Source organism: Aquarana catesbeiana, linkage group LG11 (genome assembly GCF_042186555.1).
Source record: "Aquarana catesbeiana isolate 2022-GZ linkage group LG11, ASM4218655v1, whole genome shotgun sequence".
In the NCBI taxonomy this organism is placed as follows: Eukaryota; Metazoa; Chordata; class Amphibia; order Anura; family Ranidae; genus Aquarana; species Aquarana catesbeiana.
This window is the reverse complement of record NC_133334.1, coordinates 115698857-115717953: the sequence shown is the minus strand read 5'-3', so window position 1 is coordinate 115717953 and position 19097 is coordinate 115698857. Positions and strand designations below refer to the sequence as shown.

At 42.0% G+C, this 19097-nt stretch overlaps 1 protein-coding gene across 3 annotated transcripts in view; it reads left to right on the top strand.

Moving 5' to 3' along the window:
• DEAF1 (DEAF1 transcription factor) overlaps positions 1 to 19097 on the top strand; it is an 82149-nt gene that overhangs the window by 10920 nt on the left and 52132 nt on the right. For all 3 annotated transcript variants that reach the window (XM_073604926.1, XM_073604925.1, XM_073604927.1), the window contains exons 6-8: positions 1568 to 1633; positions 15304 to 15430; positions 17227 to 17355. In XM_073604926.1, coding sequence (XP_073461027.1) covers positions 1568 to 1633; positions 15304 to 15430; positions 17227 to 17355 — 322 coding nt within the window. The remainder of the gene's footprint in view (positions 1 to 1567; positions 1634 to 15303; positions 15431 to 17226; positions 17356 to 19097) is intronic.

Sequence of the window (19097 nt, the reverse complement as noted above, 5' to 3'; positions counted from 1 at the left end):
GCGGCTCTTCGAGGGGGCACTCGAGAGGAGGAGGAGCCAGGAGCGCAGCTGAGGGACCCCAGAAGAGGAGGATCAGGGCCACGCTGTGCAAAACCCTTGTACAGAGGAGGTAAGTATAACATGGATGTAAATAAATAAATGTAGCGCTATGTGTAAAATTATAAATATAAAGTGCAAATCTCTAAAATAGATAAATCCTACATATAAATGAATAGTCCATAAGATAAAAAAATGAAGAACTAAAACATGAAAAACTCTTCTTGTGATCAGTGTATCCACACAATTCCACCACAGTGCTTGTTCATCCTCAAAAGGAGTGCACACCACCACCAGTAAAAATGCGCCTTCACCTCCCAGATGAGTCAAAACCCATATATGGATCTCCCCACAAGCTCTTTGCTCTCACTTCCTCTTCCCAATCAATCAATCATCTACTGAGGAAGGCCTGTGATTGGCCGATACGCGTCTAGAAGGGAGGAGCTGATAGTCACGTTCAGCCAGGCACTGTGTATGTGGACACGGCGGTGCTACTCTGGAGGTTTTTATGTGATTTTAAAAGTTTTTATCTTGTAAGTGCAACTTGTCTGTTTAGGGGCTTTGAATAAATTTGTATACGGAGAACACTATGGTCTCTATACTTATTATGTCCTGAACTCATGGAATCTTGAGCCAAGCTGGGAGATGATCCGCTTCTTTGGATATTAATGAGCTGAGTTACCATTAAGGAAAAGAGCCATCTGGATTACCCACCACTGATTGGGAAGAGGAAGTGAGAGCAAAGAGCTTGTGGGGAAATCCGCATATAGGTTTTCACTCATCTGGGAGGTGAAGGCGCATTTTTACTGGTGGTGGTGTGCACTCCTTTTGAGGACGACCAATCACTGTGGTGGAATTGTGTGGATACACTGATCACAAGAAGAGTTTTTCATGTTTTATTTCTTCACTTTTTTATTTTATGGAATTTATATGTAGGATTTATTTATTTTAGAGATTTGCACTTTATATTTATAATTTTACACATAGCGCTACATTTATGTATTTACTATCCATTTTGAAATTAGTGTGGTGTACCACTTGGATTGTTTAGCAGCTGTGCACATTTATTATTAGGTTATCTTATTTAAACATCACAATATTTTTTACTTGTGGCGCTGATTGTTTCATCTTATAATTTGGTAAGTATAACATGTTTGTTATTTTTTTTTAAAAAGGAACCTTTACAACCCCTTTAAAGAATATCCTTCTCAGCAGCAGTTTCCAAGACTGAGCGATGACCGCACACATATTAGTGGCTGTGTATAGTGTACAGAACACTCTGTATATATCTTTACACAATGCACCATTGAGTGTTAAGCATTGAAATCCTATAATAGGCCCAGGCACAATATAATGTGCTCATGTTTGCAAACCCTATTTGTACTAAAGAGCATAATCAGTCTAGAACCTCTCCCTCTGCAGTAACATAGACTGAAAATGCCGTCACCAGTGCTGTAATCTTATTGCCGTAAGGATTGTACATTTTAGTATTCTGTAATCCGTCTGCTGAACTGTGTGTTTGTATTTGCAGGATGGCCTGCTGACCCCTCATGCTGCATCCTGTACATGTGCGGCCTGCTGTGACGACCTCAGTCTTGTAAGTGAGAATATATTGCATCAATGATATCCATGTGTTTAAAGGGCCACATTAATTAACAACAACACACACAAATAGCTGTTTCTTTGTTTAATTACGTAAAATTATTATTTAACGTTGCTTTGAAGAGAACCATCCCTGTTTTTCAATATTTGTTTAACCTATTGCATAGTTCCCAACTGTCCCTGATTTCGAAGGACTGTCCCTGATTTGGAACAAAGTCCCTCTGTCCCTCTTTCCTCCTCATTTGTGCCTCATTTTGATGTGATCTATATAGTTGTATATAAAATGCACTATTTGTCTTTAGAAAAGTGTTTTGCATTGCTAAACCTTTCATCCAATTTCTAAATTGCTGCATTGGTGAATTTCAAAAGCCAGTATAAAAGAATAATAGAGGTTAAAATAAGCACTTGTGGGTTTAACTAATAGTTTTTTTGTATAATTCTCCTTTTAAGGGGGCATGGCAGGGTGTGTGTCCTATGCCTACATACTTTTCCTAATAGGTGTCCCCCGTTCCCTTCTCAGAAAAGTTGGGAGGTATGCTATTGTTCTGCTTATATATTACTTTCCCTGGTACCCCTACCCTTATTAACATGCTAATAACATATATTTTTTTTAACCACTTGACCCCCAGGCACGTTCTACCACTTTTTGTTTACATGTTAACAATCAGTATTTTTTGCTAGAAAATTTCTTAGAACCCCCAAACATTATATATATTTTTTAAAGCAGAGGCCCTGGAGAATAAACCGGTGGGTGTTGCAATTTTTTGTCACATGGTATTTGTGCAGTGTTTTTTTTAAACACATTTTTTTGGGAGAAAAATACACTTTTTAAAAAAATTGTAATGCAAAAAAACACAATACATAAGCCAATTTTTGGGTAAAATATATAAGATGATGTTACGCCAAGTAAATAGATACCAAACATGTCACACTTTAAAAATGAACACGCCCGTGCAACCGCGACAAACTATGTACATTTTACTATCCATAGGCAACGCTGTTAAAGCCTTTACAGGTTACCACTTTAGATTTACACCAGGTGCTAAAATTACTGTCCATGATCTGACGTTCGCGGTCATACCTCACATGACGATTGCTGTTTTTCATGTGTTCGGGACCAGTGCGTGCATTCACCTTTGCATGTGAGTACTGGGTGAATGGGAGCACTTTAAAAAAAAAAAAAGTTATTTTTATTTTTTTATTATTTATTTATTTTTACACTTTCTTTAAAAAAAATTGTCATCACTTTTTAGCTGTTACAAGGGGTGTAAACATCCCTTGTGACAGCAATGGCCATGTGACAGGTACTCTTTATGGAGAGATCTATGGAGAGATTAGCTGCAGGCATCATCCTGGTATAACCACTTGAAGTCCAGCAACATACCGGTATGTTGATGGTTGTCAAGTGGTTAATAAAATCACAATGTACTCATTACATCACTAGGTCTCTGTGCAGGGCTGGCAGATCATGGCTGGTGGGAGGAGCTGTACATAGATTTCTGAAAACATCACATCACCGACTCAGTACTCAAAGGGGAGATTTACTGAAACTGGAGCACACAGAATCTGGTGCAACTGTGCATGGTAACCAATCAGCTTCCAAGTTTTAGCCTAGGTTCACACTGCTGCGGGTTAGAAATCATGCGAGTTCAGCCGAACTCGCACAATTTCAAACCGGCAATGCAGTCTGACTTCGGGGGCGATTTGACAGACATCTGTGCAGGTTCATGCACAGATGTCTATTCAAATCTCCTTTGAAGTTGCCAAATATATATATATATATATATGTGTGTGTGTGTGAATATGTGATTTGGGCTGGTGCTGTAGTGCAAGGTAAAAAACCCCAAGTGATAAAAAATAGAAGTTAGAAGCTTCTGGGATATCCTATCCAAATGTAATTATCACCTTCCCAGCTTTCACGGTGATCGGTTATCCATTTTAGAAGTATGACAATGAAGAGAAAAGGGTATATAATGTAATACTGCTAGTTTTATTCATAAAAATCCCAAATCATTACACTTGCATCAAAACTTTTAAAATCGTGCAAAAAAACGCCGCCTTGGCGTGCAAACAACCATCACTAGGTCTCCTCAGCTTGACACTAGGTCACTTTCTTTGATCAAATAGGATTCCTTAAATGTGGCAAATGCCTGATATGTAGAACATGCAAAGGAGGAAAGAAAAAAAAAACACATTTTCAATCTAAAACAACTGGACAGATATATGAGATAACTAAGTTCATCACATGTGGTACCACACATGTTACATATCTTTTGGAATGTGGGTAGAACCACCAGAGAACTCAAGTGAGACTGCGAGAACACATTAATAATATTAAAAAGGGCTTTCGTAAGCACAGCTTATCATACAATTTTAGAAGATTCCATAACAGGGATCCTTCTAAACTAATTTTTTGTGGTATTGATAGAGTAGAAAGACACTGGAGGAGCACCGATTTAAAACGTGCTATCTCACAAAATGAAACCCAATTGATATACCAATTACAGTCATTAACACCAAAAGGGTTAAACGTGGACCTAGATGTGAATTGCTTCATAAGCAAGTTTTAATTTTTTTTTTATTTCACATTATTTTTTATAATTTTTTATGTTATTTTATTTTTATTTTCAACATTATTTCATTTTATTATATATATATTTCTTGAATGTTGACTATTCTGTATATGCCTGTTAATTCACATTAGAATATGAATTGTTGTTATTGGGAATAATTTGTAGCCATTAGAAATAAGGGAGCATTAAGTAAAGTACGATATTGTATTCTTTGATTACATAGTCCCATTATGGGAATTTTCTTCCTGCATTGTTGCCCATATTAGATTAGATAACATTTGTAGATAAAACAAATGATAGATGTATTGAGAAGGTTATCTGGTGTGTAAATACCACACTAAGTACAACATATATAGAATTTAAAGAACAATATTGAGTGCTAGAGTTATGGTTTTCACACTTCCTGTGTGTACAGGAAGTGGTCATACACAAGGAAGTAACAGCAGTGGGTGTAATGTCTCAAAATGAGTACCAAGATGGCGATATGAGTACTTCCTGTGGAAACATGAAGTGATCTCATATTCAGTGGGAGTACCAAAATGGCGGTAACAGCACTTCCGGTTCTGGCGGAAACAAGAAGTGATGAAAATTATTACTGCGCACTTAGTGAGAGTAGTAGGAGTTGCCATGTGTATTAGGCGGGACTTAATGCATAAAAGGCAACCGGTCACGGGCGCCACTAGCTTCTGATGATGCCCAGTGGGAGGGGCAAAACGCATTAAGCTGAAGGAGACCTAATTGTTGTTTGCACGCCAAGGCTGCGTTTTTCTGCATGATTTTAAAAGTTTTGCTGTAAGTGTAATGATTTTGGATTTTTATGAATAAAACTAGCAGTATTGCACTATATACCCTTTTCTCTTCATTGCCATACATCTAAGATGGATATCCGATCACTGTGAAAGCTGGGAAGGTGATAATTAAATTTGGATATAGGATATCCCAGACACTTCTAATATATCAGTGGAAGGAAGGTGTCATTCCCATACAATGATCACATCCAACAGCCATTGATGGGAGATACCATCCCAATATAATAACAGATGTATTTAAAGATTATTGCTGGTGAGTGGGGAACCAGGAGGGGAGCACGGAGTGTCACCTGAGAATCACATCAACTGCGTATTTTGCACAAGTTCAACACACTATTTGGATGGACTTTATATGATTGCACTTTATTTGTTTTGCACTATAATTGCACTGAGTACTTTTATATTGTTAAGTATTATCATGCCATTGAATGCATTGATGTAGGCACTTTATTATTAGATATTGTATTAGTGTTTATTGTTAACAGGAGCAGCGCTGAGTATAACATCTATTTTTCAACTATGCACAGATGCACCAGATTATGTGTGCACCAGTTTTAGTAAATTCCCCCAACATGTAAGTGTGAGCGCTGAGTTCAACACAATTAGGACCCCCCCCAACCTTATCGTTCCTAATGAGGAGCAAATGTACAAAAAAATACAATAAATAACTACAAACGTGGATAAAGGACTTGGACTGAGACAATGTTATAGGCAATATTGACAAAAAACTTTAGACTGCTTAATGTCCATGTAAGCTGTAATATAGTCCATTATGAACATGCATATGAAGGCAACTGTAGAAGGCAGCCCCGTTTGAATGGAAGAAGCAGTCCTCTGGGTGCTAGGGAAGAAGAACAGAGGCACCACTCTAAGTGCAATATTGAAAGAAATTTAATAAAATCTTTAAAAATAGTACTCACAAAGGTACATTGTAATCAGGCATGTGGGTAAGGTTGTAGTACTGACGGATGTCCCGGGAGTTGTGTCCGATCAGGTTGCTGGATGGCGGTGATGTCCGTACGACAGGCTGCGCTGCTGCCTGAGAGGCCTGAGGAAGGAGCGTAGCTCCGCAAACACGTCGCCTACTCGTACACAGATCCGGAAGTGATCCCATCTCTCTGGTTACTACTGTGCGCTCCAAAGGCAGGAAGCATCGGCACACAGCAGCGCAGCCTGTCGTACGGACATCACCGCCATCCAGCAACCTGATCGGACACAACTCCCGGGACATCCGGCAGTACTACAACCTTACCCACATGCCTGATTACAATGTACCTTTGTGAGTACTATTTTTAAAGATTTTATTAAATTTCTTTCAATATTGCACTTAGTGTGGCGCCTCTGTTCTTCTTCCTTAGTAATTTTCCCCCAATATGTCTTTATGAATGGATGTCAGTCTGGAGAAGTGGGAGTTGCTAGGCTGACTGCATTTGGCTAAAGAACACCCTAGGTAATGTCAATGGCTCCTGCTTTCAGCCAAGCCTGTTAGAGCAAGGAGAGAGGAGGGATGACTGACAGACAGGCACAGCGCTGGATTGATACAGGCCTCAAGTAAGTATTTTGAGGGGGAATGGGCACAGCAAAACCTTTTTTCTTTCTCGTACATCACGGGACACAGAGCCTCAGTAATTACTGATGGGTTATATGGGTATCACTGGTGATTGGACACTGGCCACACCCTAGACAGGAAGTTCAACCCCCTATATAACCCCTCCCCTTACTGGGGATACCTACGTTTTTTCGCCAGTGTCTTAGGTGTTGGCCACGTGTAAAAAGGCATGAGGATATCGCCTTTGGGCATAGTGTGCTGCAGGCAGCAGTACGAGGTCCTCAGGTCTGATTACACCCTACGTTGTGTGGTCCCCTCCCCTCAAATAGCATTGCTCTGGGACATCCCATCAGTAATTACTGAGGCTCTGTGTCCCGTGATGTACGAGAAAGAAAATAGGATTTTTTTATATATAAATTTCTTTTGATGTACATCACGGGACACAGAGGTCCCGCCCCTCTTCTAATACACTATATTGCTTTGCTACAAAACTGAGGTATCCCCAGTAAAGGGGAGGGGTTATATAGGGGGTTGAACTTCCTGTCTAGGGTGTGGCCAGTGTCCAATCACCTTGTGATATCCATATAACCCATCAGTAATTACTGAGGCTCTGTGTCCTGTGATGTACATCAAAAGAAAAGGATTTTACAGGTAAGCTGTTATAAAAATCCTATTTTTACTTTAATGCATTCCCTGCCTTTCGAACTTTTAGAACCATTTTAACTGTATGTGCACCTGCACTAGTTTTTTTCTTAGTCCCCCTTCAAAGTCTCACACACATCGTTTGATCCTGCCAGTGAAGTCCACCTAATGCAGTTTTATGTGATGTACGGCAATGATGCTGCATGCTCATGAATTCAGTGCACAGTTCAGGTTTTTGATGCTTTTTAGAAAGGAGGAAGTGCATTTTATACTCCAGGTTCAGTTTGTCCATCATACTGGAATTGGTGTCCATCATTCTGGAGATTTCATAAGTCTGTGCTTTTCAGACTTCTGTTCTCTTTCTGCAATGAAGAGACCAGCTTCAGTTCCAGTCTTCCTTGGTTATTTATTCCCTAGTAACAAGGAATGACTTCTGATCACTCCAGATTTTTCAGTTAGTACATGGAATACATAAAGGTTTTTAATGCCCCTTTGGGACTCTGCTTTGCTGAGTTGTCAGGTTTTATATCTCTACCTTCCCAGAGGACTACAATGCACTTATAGATCTTAGCACCGGGAACCTTTTTTAGAATATGTGTCAATCTTGTCTGCAGTGTCAGATCTCACAGGTTTTGATGTTGTGCCGATTCTGCCACCTCAGCTTGTCATCCATTGCTCCTTATTATCTATGCAAGTTCTTGAAGGAGAAGTCTACTTAAATGTCCCATGGCAATTCATTTTAATCAGGTGAAATGAAACGCTTGATAACCAATTGCTACTGTGCCGGAGGAACTTTCCTTTCCTGTCACCCACTGACATTCAAATAGTCCTTGGCATAAAATAATTGCAAAACTCCACAATACATTCTGATTTCACAGTGAGCTTGTAAGGTAAGTATTGTACATGTATATTGATGCATACCTCCCAACATTTAGAGATGGGAATGAGGGACACCTACTGGCAAATGTATGTAGACATAGGACATACCCCTTGCCACACCCCCTTAAAGAGGAATTAACCAAAAAAAAAGGTTAATCAAACCCACAAGTGCTTTTTTTTACCACTACTATTCCTTTATATTGGCTTTTAAAATTTACAAATATAGCAGTTTAGAAATTGGATGAAAGGTTTAGCACCGGGAAACACTTTTTGAAAGATAAAATGTGCATTTTATATACAACTATATAGATCAGACCAAAATGAGGGACAAATGAGGAGGAAAGAGGGACAGAGGGACATTGCTCCAAATCAGGGACACTTGGGAGCCATGTATTTGAGGTATTATAGAAGTGTTTTTTTTTTGTTTTTGTTTTTTAAGTATTTTGAAAGGCATGACAAAATTGTTGCTCACATTTTGTCATCCCAGCTCATCCATATTTTTGTTGTTGTATTACCACTGCAATACAGGGCATTTTAACCACCTTCCTGCCCAGGCCAGTTTTCAGCACTGTCTCACTTTAAATGACGTTTGCGCGGTCATGGAACACTGTACCCATATGAAATTTTTATCATTTTTTGAAACAGATAGAGCTTTCTTTTGGTGGTATTTAATCACCACTGCCCATCAGAGCACATCAGTGAAGAAGATAAATCACTTATTTGCAAAACTGTATAACAGAAACAAAGAAAACGTTTTTGGAGTTTTTTTTTCTGAATTTTTGGTTGTTTTTTTGTTGTTGCTAAACATCTTTGTTTCTGTTATACAGTTTTGCAAATAAGTGATTTATCTTCTTCACTGATGTGCTCTGATGAGGCTGCACTGATGGGCACTAAAGGGGCTGAACTGATCATCAGTGCCCTGATTATCAGTGTAAATGTCCCCTGTAACTGGAAAACCGGTTATCAGCTTCCTTTTCCTTAGACAATGACAACGCAGATTGGACGCAGCTGATCACATGGTAAAGAGCCTACGTCATCAGCTCTTTACCCTGATCAGTGATGTGCTGTGTCATCACCAGCTCACCACCGATCGCCGCATTGAGCGGTGCAGTGTGAAGCACATCATCAACATTTATCTTTGTAGTGCCACTCCACTGCAAAGGTTAAATGCTTATTAGGTCTAGCGGTAAATGATAAAGTAATAAGCTGTAATAGTTCCCTTATTCCTCATTTCAGTAGGCTTCTGGCACTCAACAGTCCTCTCCGTCACTCTGGGTTGTGGGCAGGTTGAACTAGATGGACTGATGTCTTTATTCAACCTTACCAACTATGTAATTATGTAACTAGTGTCCCCATTTCCTCCCAATTACTATTCTGATGTCAACCCATCAGGATTTTCTTTTTCTTTCACTTTCAATGATAATGGTAAACATAATCTCCCGAATGGAGGCATAGGCAGCAATAAAAACTGACGTGTTGTAATCCATCTCCACTCTATCCAAAGCTAAAAAAAAAGCTTTGTGTTTAGTAGTTTAGTTACACTTTTAGTGCTGGAGACGGGTGAATGCACCACTTGTGCAGACTATGCAAGGGCCCTCTAGGATTTAGTGGTTTAATTTGCAGGATCTGTGGATTTGGTAGGTGCTGTGGCCTCCTTCTGCTCTAATTTATACCTGTATACTGCTCACTTCTATGAGCACGGGAAGCATAGTTCATGTCTTAACTATTATTCCCAATTGCATAAGGGGGGGGACCAAAAACTTTTCCTGTACAAGGACAATCTGCTGACTACAGTATGTCTGCCTTTGTGCTGTAGAAGAATAGTTGTGGTAAGATAAGTCTTTGCACTATATGATTTAAACATCAGCAGTTCAGTTTCTGTTATAATCATCTTTTGTGGTCTTTCATGCGGGTAATTGACCCTTAAAATTGAAAGTTTAGCATATTTTTTGGTGATTGCACATCTTCAAATATTATTACAGTGTTTACCCTAAAGTGAATCTGTGCTTTGCTCATGCAGGTCAGCAAAGGTTCACTTTAGTGCACACCTCAACAGATGCATTTACTTACCTTCTTTTCAATTTCCCGCTACTCTGTTAAGCCACCAGGGGTCAGTGGCGGCCCGTCCATAGGGGGTGCTTGGGCGCCGCCCCCCAAGCTGTTGGGAAAAAAAAAAAAAGCACACCTTCACTACACCGCACAACACAGCACTACTACACCGCACAGCACACCACCACTACACCGCACAGCACACCTCCACTACACCGCATAGCACACCTCCACTACACCGCATAGCACACCTCCACTACACCGCATAGCACACCTCCACTACACCGCACAGCACACCTCCACTACACCGCACAGCACACCTCCACTACACCGCACAGCACACCACCACTACACCGCACAGCACACCTCCACTACACCGCACAGCACACCACCACTACACCGCACAGCACACCACCAAGCTGTTGGGAAAAAAAAAAAAAGCACACCTTCACTACACCGCACAACACAGCACTACTACACCGCACAGCACACCACCACTACACCGCATAGCACACCTCCACTACACCGCATAGCACACCTCCACTACACCGCATAGCACACCTCCACTACACCGCACAGCACACCTCCACTACACCGCACAGCACACCTCCACTACACCGCACAGCACACCACCACTACACCGCACAGCACACCTCCACTACACCGCACAGCACACCACCACTACACCGCACAGCACACCACCACTACACCGCACAGCACACCTCCACTACACCGCACAGCACACCACCACTACACCGCACAGCACACCTCCACTACACCACACAGCACACCACCACTACACCGCACAGCACACCACCACTACACCGCACAGCACACCTCCACTACACCGCACAGCACACCACCACTACACCGCACAGCACACCTCCACTACACCGCACAGCACTCCTCCACTACACCGCACAGCACTCCTCCACTACACCGCACAGCACACCTCCACTACACCGCACAGCACACCACCACTACACCGCACAGCACACCTCCACTACACCGCACAGCACTCCTCCACTACACCGCACAGCACACCACCACTACACCGCACAGCACACCTCCACTACACCGCACAGCACACCTCCACTACACCGCACAGCACACCACCACTACACCGCACAGCACACCTCCACTACACCGCACAGCACACCTCCACTACACCGCACAGCACACCACCACTACACCGCACAGCACACCTCCACTACACCGCACAGCACACCTCCACTACACCGCACAGCACACCACCACTTCACCGCACAGCACACCTCCACTACACCGCACAGCACACCACCACTACACCGCACAGCACACCTCCACTACACCGCACAGCACACCTCCACTACACCGCACAGCACACCTCCACTACACCGCACAGCACACCTCCACTACACCGCACAGCACACCTCCACTACACGGCACAGCACACCTCCACTACACGGCACAGCACACCTCCACTGCACCGCACAGCACACCTCCACTGCACCGCACAGCACACCTCCACTGCACCGCACAGCACACCTCCACTGCACGGCACAGCACACCTCCACTACACGGCACAGCACACCTCCACTACACGGCACAGCACACCTCCACTACACGGCACAGCACACCTCCACTACACGGCACAGCACACCTCCACTGCACCGCACAGCACACCTCCACTACACCGCACAGCACACCTCCACTACACCGCACAGCACACCACCACTACACCGCACAGCACACCACCACTACACCGCACAGCACACCACCACTACACCGCACAGCACACCTCCACTACACTTCACAGCACACCTCCACTACACTGCACAGCACACCACCACTACACCGCACAGCACACCTCCACTACACAGCACACCTCCACTGCACAGCACACCTCCACTACACCGCACATCACACCTCCACTACACTGCACAGCACACCTCCACTACACAGCACACCTCCACTGCACAGCACACCTCCACTACACCGCACATCACACCTCCACTACACTGCACAGCACACCTCCACTACACAGCACACCTCCACTGCACAGCACACCTCCACTACATCGCACAGCACACTGTTGCATTTGAAGGCACAGTGGCTGCAATTGATGCCACAGTGGCTGCAATTCATGGGCACAGTGGCTGCAATTGATGCCACAGTGGCTGCATTTGATGGGCACAGTGGCTGCATTTGATGGGCACAGTGGCTGCATTTGATGGGCACAGTGGCTGCATTTGATGGGCACAGTGGCTGCATTTGATGGGCACAGTGGCTGCATTTGCTGGGCACAGTGGCTGTATTTGCTGGGCACAGTGGCTGCATTTGCTGGCACAGTGGCTGCAATTGATGGGCACAGTGGCTGCATTTGATGGCACAGTGCCTGCATTTGATTGGCACAGTGCCTGCATTTGATGGGCACAGTGCCTGCATTTGATGGGCACAGTGCCTGCATTTGATGGGCACAGTGCCTGCATTTGATGGGCACAGTGCCTGCATTTGATGGCACAGTGGCTGCATTTGATGGCACAGTGGCTGCATTTGATGGGCACAGTGGCTGCATTTGATGGGCACAGTGGCTGCATTTGATTTTTTTTTTTTTAAGTATTTTTCAGAATTTTTCAATTTGCTTGCGCCCCCCCAAAAAATTTTGAGCACCAGCCGTCACTGCCAGGGGTGGAAAGCAAAGACCTGTGTAAGTTAATGAAGTCATAGCTTACCCAGGACTATGGACTCCCCATGTGTAGGCCCTGATAGGCCCAGCACCGTGAGATAAAGTGAGTCCTTCCTTATCTGGGTATTTTCCTTGGCAAACAGAGCTGCATGCATGTAAAGAAACAGTAAGTATATACTGCTAAAAGTGGGAAGGGGGTTAAAGCAAGTCTGCTGATTTTCCCTGAATTGGCAAAAGCACGTCTGCCTTAAATTGTTCTTATTTTTTTTAATTACTTTTTATATTTTTACAAACTTGCCTATTTGCATTATTGTATTAAAAGTCGAGAATTGTAAATAAGGCATTACGAGGGACTGTCAGTAGTGTATTTTCTCTCATAAACAACTGTTGAGATAATATAGCAGCTATACAGGGAGTACACTGTTTTCATTAAGTCCGCTGAATCAAAGGGGTTGATTTAGTGAAGGCAAATAGGTTGTGCACTTCACCAGTGGAACTGCACATATTTTGCCCACAGCTTGGCAAATGTGGTGAAGCTCCACTTTGTAAACAATACTCAGTTCGGCGGAAGGGATAAAAAAGAAAAACTGAATTTTTTGCTTGCACAAGATTGAATGACGGAAATCAGCAGAGCTTTACCACATTCACTGTAGGGGAAATGAGTGCAAAGTCTGTTTTAGGGTTGCCACCTTTTCTTTAAGCTGAACACTTTAGCAGCGCAATCAGTTTTGTGGACCCTGTTGTAAAGGTGAACTTTGATGTAAGGGGGTTTCTGCTCACCAAAGCCCCCACTTACATCAGAGTTCCCGGCATTTCCCCCTTTAAACAGGGTTCTCAAGACCCCTTTACTTAAGAGTACCCCTTACATCTGAGTCTCCCTTACCTTAACCACTTCCGGACCGCCCATCGCACATATACTGCCCGGCCGTGCGAAACGAGGTACCTGTACGTTGTTTCGTGCATGAGATACTATGGGCGCATATGCGCCCCCGCTGCACGCCCGGGGAGCGCCCGCACACCCGCTGCACGCTGGGGGAAAGTGCGCGCGGGTCCGACGGACTCGATGTCCAACGGCCAGCCCACGATCGTTGTACAGAGAGGCACAACGGGGATCTGCCTATGTAAACAAGACAGATCCCCATTCTGACCTGGGACAACATGGAGATCTGCTGTTCCTGGTTATCTGGAACAGCGATCTCTGTGTTGTCCCATCCCCCACACAGTTAGAACAAACCCAGAGAACACAGTTAACCCTTTGATTGCCCCCTAGTGTTAACCTCGTCCCTGCCAGTGTCATTTATACATTAATCAGTGCATTTTTTAAACACTGATCACTGTATTGGTATCACTGGTCCCCAAAACGTGTCACTTGGGGTCAGATTTGTCTGCCGCAATGTCGCAGTCCTGACAAAAATTGCAGATCGCCACTATTACCAGTAAAAACAATAAAAAAAAAAAAAAAGTCCATAAATCTATCCCCTATTTTGTAGACGCTATAACTTTTGCGCAAACCAATCAATATTCGCGTAATGGAATTTTTTTACCAAAAATATCTAGAAGAATACATATTGGCCTAAACTGATGAAAAACATTTTTTTTTATTACATTTTTTTTTGGATATGTATTATAGCAGAAAGTAAAAAATATTGTTTTTTTTTTTTTCAAAATTGTTGCTCTTTTTTTGTTTATAGCGCAAACAATTAAAACCACAGAGGTGATCAAATACCACCAAAAGAAAGCTCTATTTGTGTGGGGGAAAAAAGGACGTCAATTTTGTTAGGGTACAATGTCGCACGACCACGCAGTTGTCAGTTAAAGCGAAGCAGTGCCGTATTGCAAAAAATAGCCTGGTCATTAAGGGGGTAAATCCTTCTGGGGCTTAAGTGGTTAATAAACTCACTTGTTTGGTGGCAGGTGGGAAAAGGGAGGGAGGAGGCTTCAGTCACAGACAGTGGATGGTAAGCTCACTTACCAAAGGATGGAGGCTCAGACATCGGCATCTTTCAACCATAATGTATCTGCTGGCTAAGGGGCTTTAAATCCCCCACATCCCTTTTCTGAGGCACAGTACGCCATAGGGGCAGGAGGACAATTTACTAGGCTTCAGTTATGAAAACACGAAATAATGTATTCGGGTTTAAAACCTGGGCTGAGTGGGTGAATCATGGAGCTGTGGCAACCCTAGTCTGTTTGCTTTTAATAAATCAACCCCATAGACTTGCATTGTGAGAAGAGTGGTAAAGCACAACCTTTGTGTAGCACTACAAAGGAAGAAGCAGACCCTGTAGATATAATCAGAATATATGGCTGCCTCCTTGTACATTTTATAATTACAATATATGCACAGAATAACATTTTTAAAACAATAACACAACTTGAATCAATCTTAAAATAACTATACGTTTACTTTGATGGGTACTTGTGTAGTATACTTCACTCCTTCACAAGAACATATCTGTATTGTAATACTCCTCATTATTTTTTGTTTATAATTAGAGCGGTCCAGTCCGTCTGTTCATTCCTTACAAACGTCGTAAGAAGGAGATTGAGATGTCTACAGTTTCAGCCAAAAAAGACCCAGCAAAGGATATCAGTCTTCTGCCAGCGACTGCCGAAACCACCTGTAAGAGCCAAAGCATTAGGCCATGGGGTGCAGACCAAAGTTTTATTGCCAATAAATATGATATATGGGATTTGGTAAACTTATTTAATAAATGATTTAGGTGTTGCTTGCCAGACTATGACATGTCTCAGCAATAGAACCTTTGTAAATCTTGTCTCATGTCTGATTCAGTATAGGCTTTTTCTATGGATATTCAGACATTTTGAAAGAAGAAAACCGCAGTCAGGGTTCAAAAGAAAACTTCAATGAGAATTTTATAGTTTCTTTTTTTGTGTTCTTGGATAGTTTGCTGGAACATCATTTTGATGTGATTCTTCTATTTTTTCAGTGCTTGATCCACAATGCTTGATCCACATTTTCCTGACAGTGGCTGGCCTTAGGCCAAGCAATGCATTTTACACTTTTGCTGAACAGTTGCTGCAAGATGATCAGTTGTAAGATAAATCACTGAAAAAAATGTGTTTTCCACAGTCTGAGTGAAAAGGTTTCTCGTCAGTAATTTACAAGCTGTTTTGGGTTATTCACAGACTTGCACAAACCACAGGTGGGAAAAGGGGAGGGTGGTCAGTTCATTAAAAGTTATCGCACATGTTATCCCTGCATCTATGAGGTGTCTGTTGAGAGCAGGAAAGTGAACCATATGAGATAGAAGAACAATACTAATTCATGAGCAATACAGACTTTAATAGTTCCGTATCCCTTGTGAAAAATGACTGATAGTATGTCTGAGTGCGGGGATGTATATTCTTAAACTGGCCGTACACTGTGAATTTTGGCTGGTGAACTGGTCAAAATGCACTTTGTAGGTGGCCATGTTGGCAGCCTCCTGCCTGACATTCTTCAATTGAAAAATAAATGGTGCCAGGCAGCAAACTATAAGCCAAACAGCAGTTGCATCCAGTCAGATGCAGCCACTCATGGGATATTCTGACAACCGCTGCTGCTGGCGGTCAGAGGACAATAGCCGGCACTGCAGGTTTGCCCATCTGTGCTGTATAGCATGGATGATGGAATCTGATTTTGATTTTTTTTCACAGTGCCAACAGTAGAACATGTCTTTGGAATGTGCATGCGTGTGTAGTACGGGAGGGAGAGTGTGTGACAGAGTGACAATGCAGGAGCACAATTTTGAGACAGGGACAGAGTGGTGTCCTCTTATAGGAGGAAGTAAAAAAAAAAAAAAGAACAGCGCTGCCTATATATCACATAAAATATAAGTGCAGAAATGCCGCATAGGGGCTGATTTACTAAAAGTAGAGAGTGCAAAATCTGGTGTAGCTCTGCATGGTAGCCAATCAGCTAAAAAACTGGAAGCTCTTTGGTTTCTATGCAAAGCTGCACCAGATTTTCCACTCTCCACTCTTAGTAAATCAACCCCATAGAGTCCACAAACAAGTGTCCATGTAGTTGTGATCACTTCAATGACACGCTATAGTGTTTCAAAGGAAATAGTGCTTCTGCGGAGGAATTTTTGTTTTATTTTCACAATCTGATGATTAATATAACACCAGCTACCTAAAACAAAAGGTGTATTAAAGTTTTACCATAGAGTGCGGGTATTTATAGTTGACCTGTAAGAAGAAGTTCCTATCATTTTAAATAAAGCTGCGGATTCTGAAACATTGAAAATTAATTTTGTGGTTACATGTTAAAGTTTATGTGAGATTTTAGTGATTTACGTTTCCATAAGCTTAGATGAGAGCAGCATGGCGACCTTCATATGTTATTGTTGAGCAGTTTGACTGCACCTTTATATAAATCCTAACAAAAGTATCATTGTGGTCATCCCACTGCAGTCACTGTGTCTTCGTCTGGGCAGATCACAGCTACAGATACGCTGACCTTTGAGAGAGAGGCCACTGCAGAGGGAAGCGCTATCCTCACCGATAGCCCTACACAGGGAGATGTGTACACTGGAGCCACAGGTGAGGCACACTTTACAGTAAATCTATCCGCTATGGGAAAGCCTGACCTAAAATTACCCTACCCTGCCATATTCATAGTAAAACTTGTTGTATTGTACTTGCCTACCATGAGTTCAAAAAAATTATGTATTGCACAGATATGGAAATATAACCACCCTTTTCTTGGGCCTGCTGTATTTAATTTTTTTCTAAATAAAATCCAAATATAAATTTTTGTAGAGCGGACGACATCCGCCTTGTAATTGTGTATTTGAAAATAAAGCTAAGGGGTTGATTTACTAAAATTGTAGAATGCAAAATCTGGGGCAGCAGTGCATGGAGACCAATCAACTTCCAGATTTTTTTTTTCAAAGCTCAGTTGAACAAGCTGAAGTTAGAAGCTATGGCTAAGCACCAGGGAAGGTGTGAAATGTATTAGCTGTGCTGTATTTGTATCACCATTGCTGTATGGATTGTCGTTTTTCTATCATGGATCAATAAAGGTGATTTTATGGGAGTGCAGCCATGCAGACATTTCACTTTATGAAGTTAGAAGCTGATTAGCTACCATGCACAGCTGCACCAGATTTTTCACTGTCCAGTTTTAGTAAATCATCCCTTAAGCCTGGGTTCACACTGCTGCGATCTCAGAGATCACATGTGATTCACACACGCATCGCAGGTGCCAATCACATGCGATCTCTGAGCAATGCAAGTTCAGCCATACAGTTGTATGGCTGAACTCACATTGGATTTGCATAGAAAATAGTGCAGGGACTTGTTTTTCCCTGCACTAGAATCGGATTGCATGGGTGTTCGCACTGTGATCTGTGAACTAAACTGGGGGTGTCATTAACTTTATGTGTGATTCGTTTCAACCCATTGATATATTGGGAACTGCTTGCATCTGTTAGTTCAGGAGTCCATGCTTGAGAGTAGATAATAAGACCGGAGGTGGAGGGACTGTCACCTATTGTGGATTATCTCATCACTGGTGAAGGTTTTCTGGGACCTATTGTCCATCAACTCTCTGGACTTACTCTTATTATTGCATTGATATTACATTCTGGGACTTGTTGTTCATCAATGTTTTGGACTGTTTGGTTTGCGCTGCACTTTTATCCTGATATAACATTTGCCATTTTGGATTTTTGTGAAAATTCTATTTAGTGTTCAGCTTGCATACGTGGGGGGGGGGGGGATTGTGTTTTATATTACCGTTACTTATGTTATTATTATCGATATTCTGTAAATTATATTGGTGAGAAAAGTAGAGAGTCTGTTCAGTTCTTGTGCAAAAACTCAAAAATTGATTTAATAATAAAATAGAAAAATATTACAAGAACAATATCAAAATGTAGAATGTAAAAATAACATCAATAATGTAGTTACATTCTTGAAATGAAGATTGTATATATAATCAGATGTCTGTATCTCTAAGTCTGTACTCCTAAAATCTGACCCCCCACTTTATCTTTAAAAGGGCTGTGTTTTTTTTTTTTTTTTTTTTTTTTTTTTTTTTTTTATAAGAAACATGTTTATTCAGAAAAAAAAATAAATAAAAGGGCTGGTTTAAAATTCTTCTGAGTCTTATTGTCCTACAGACTCTTCTAATGAAATCTAGCTTCCCCTCCCCTCTCTGAGGCCTGGCTGTTGAAATACAAGACGAAACGGCTACCTAATACAATATAACTTTTATCCATCATATATATCAAATAATGTTACATAAATCAGTATGTATATTATATTCAATGAAAGGCCAT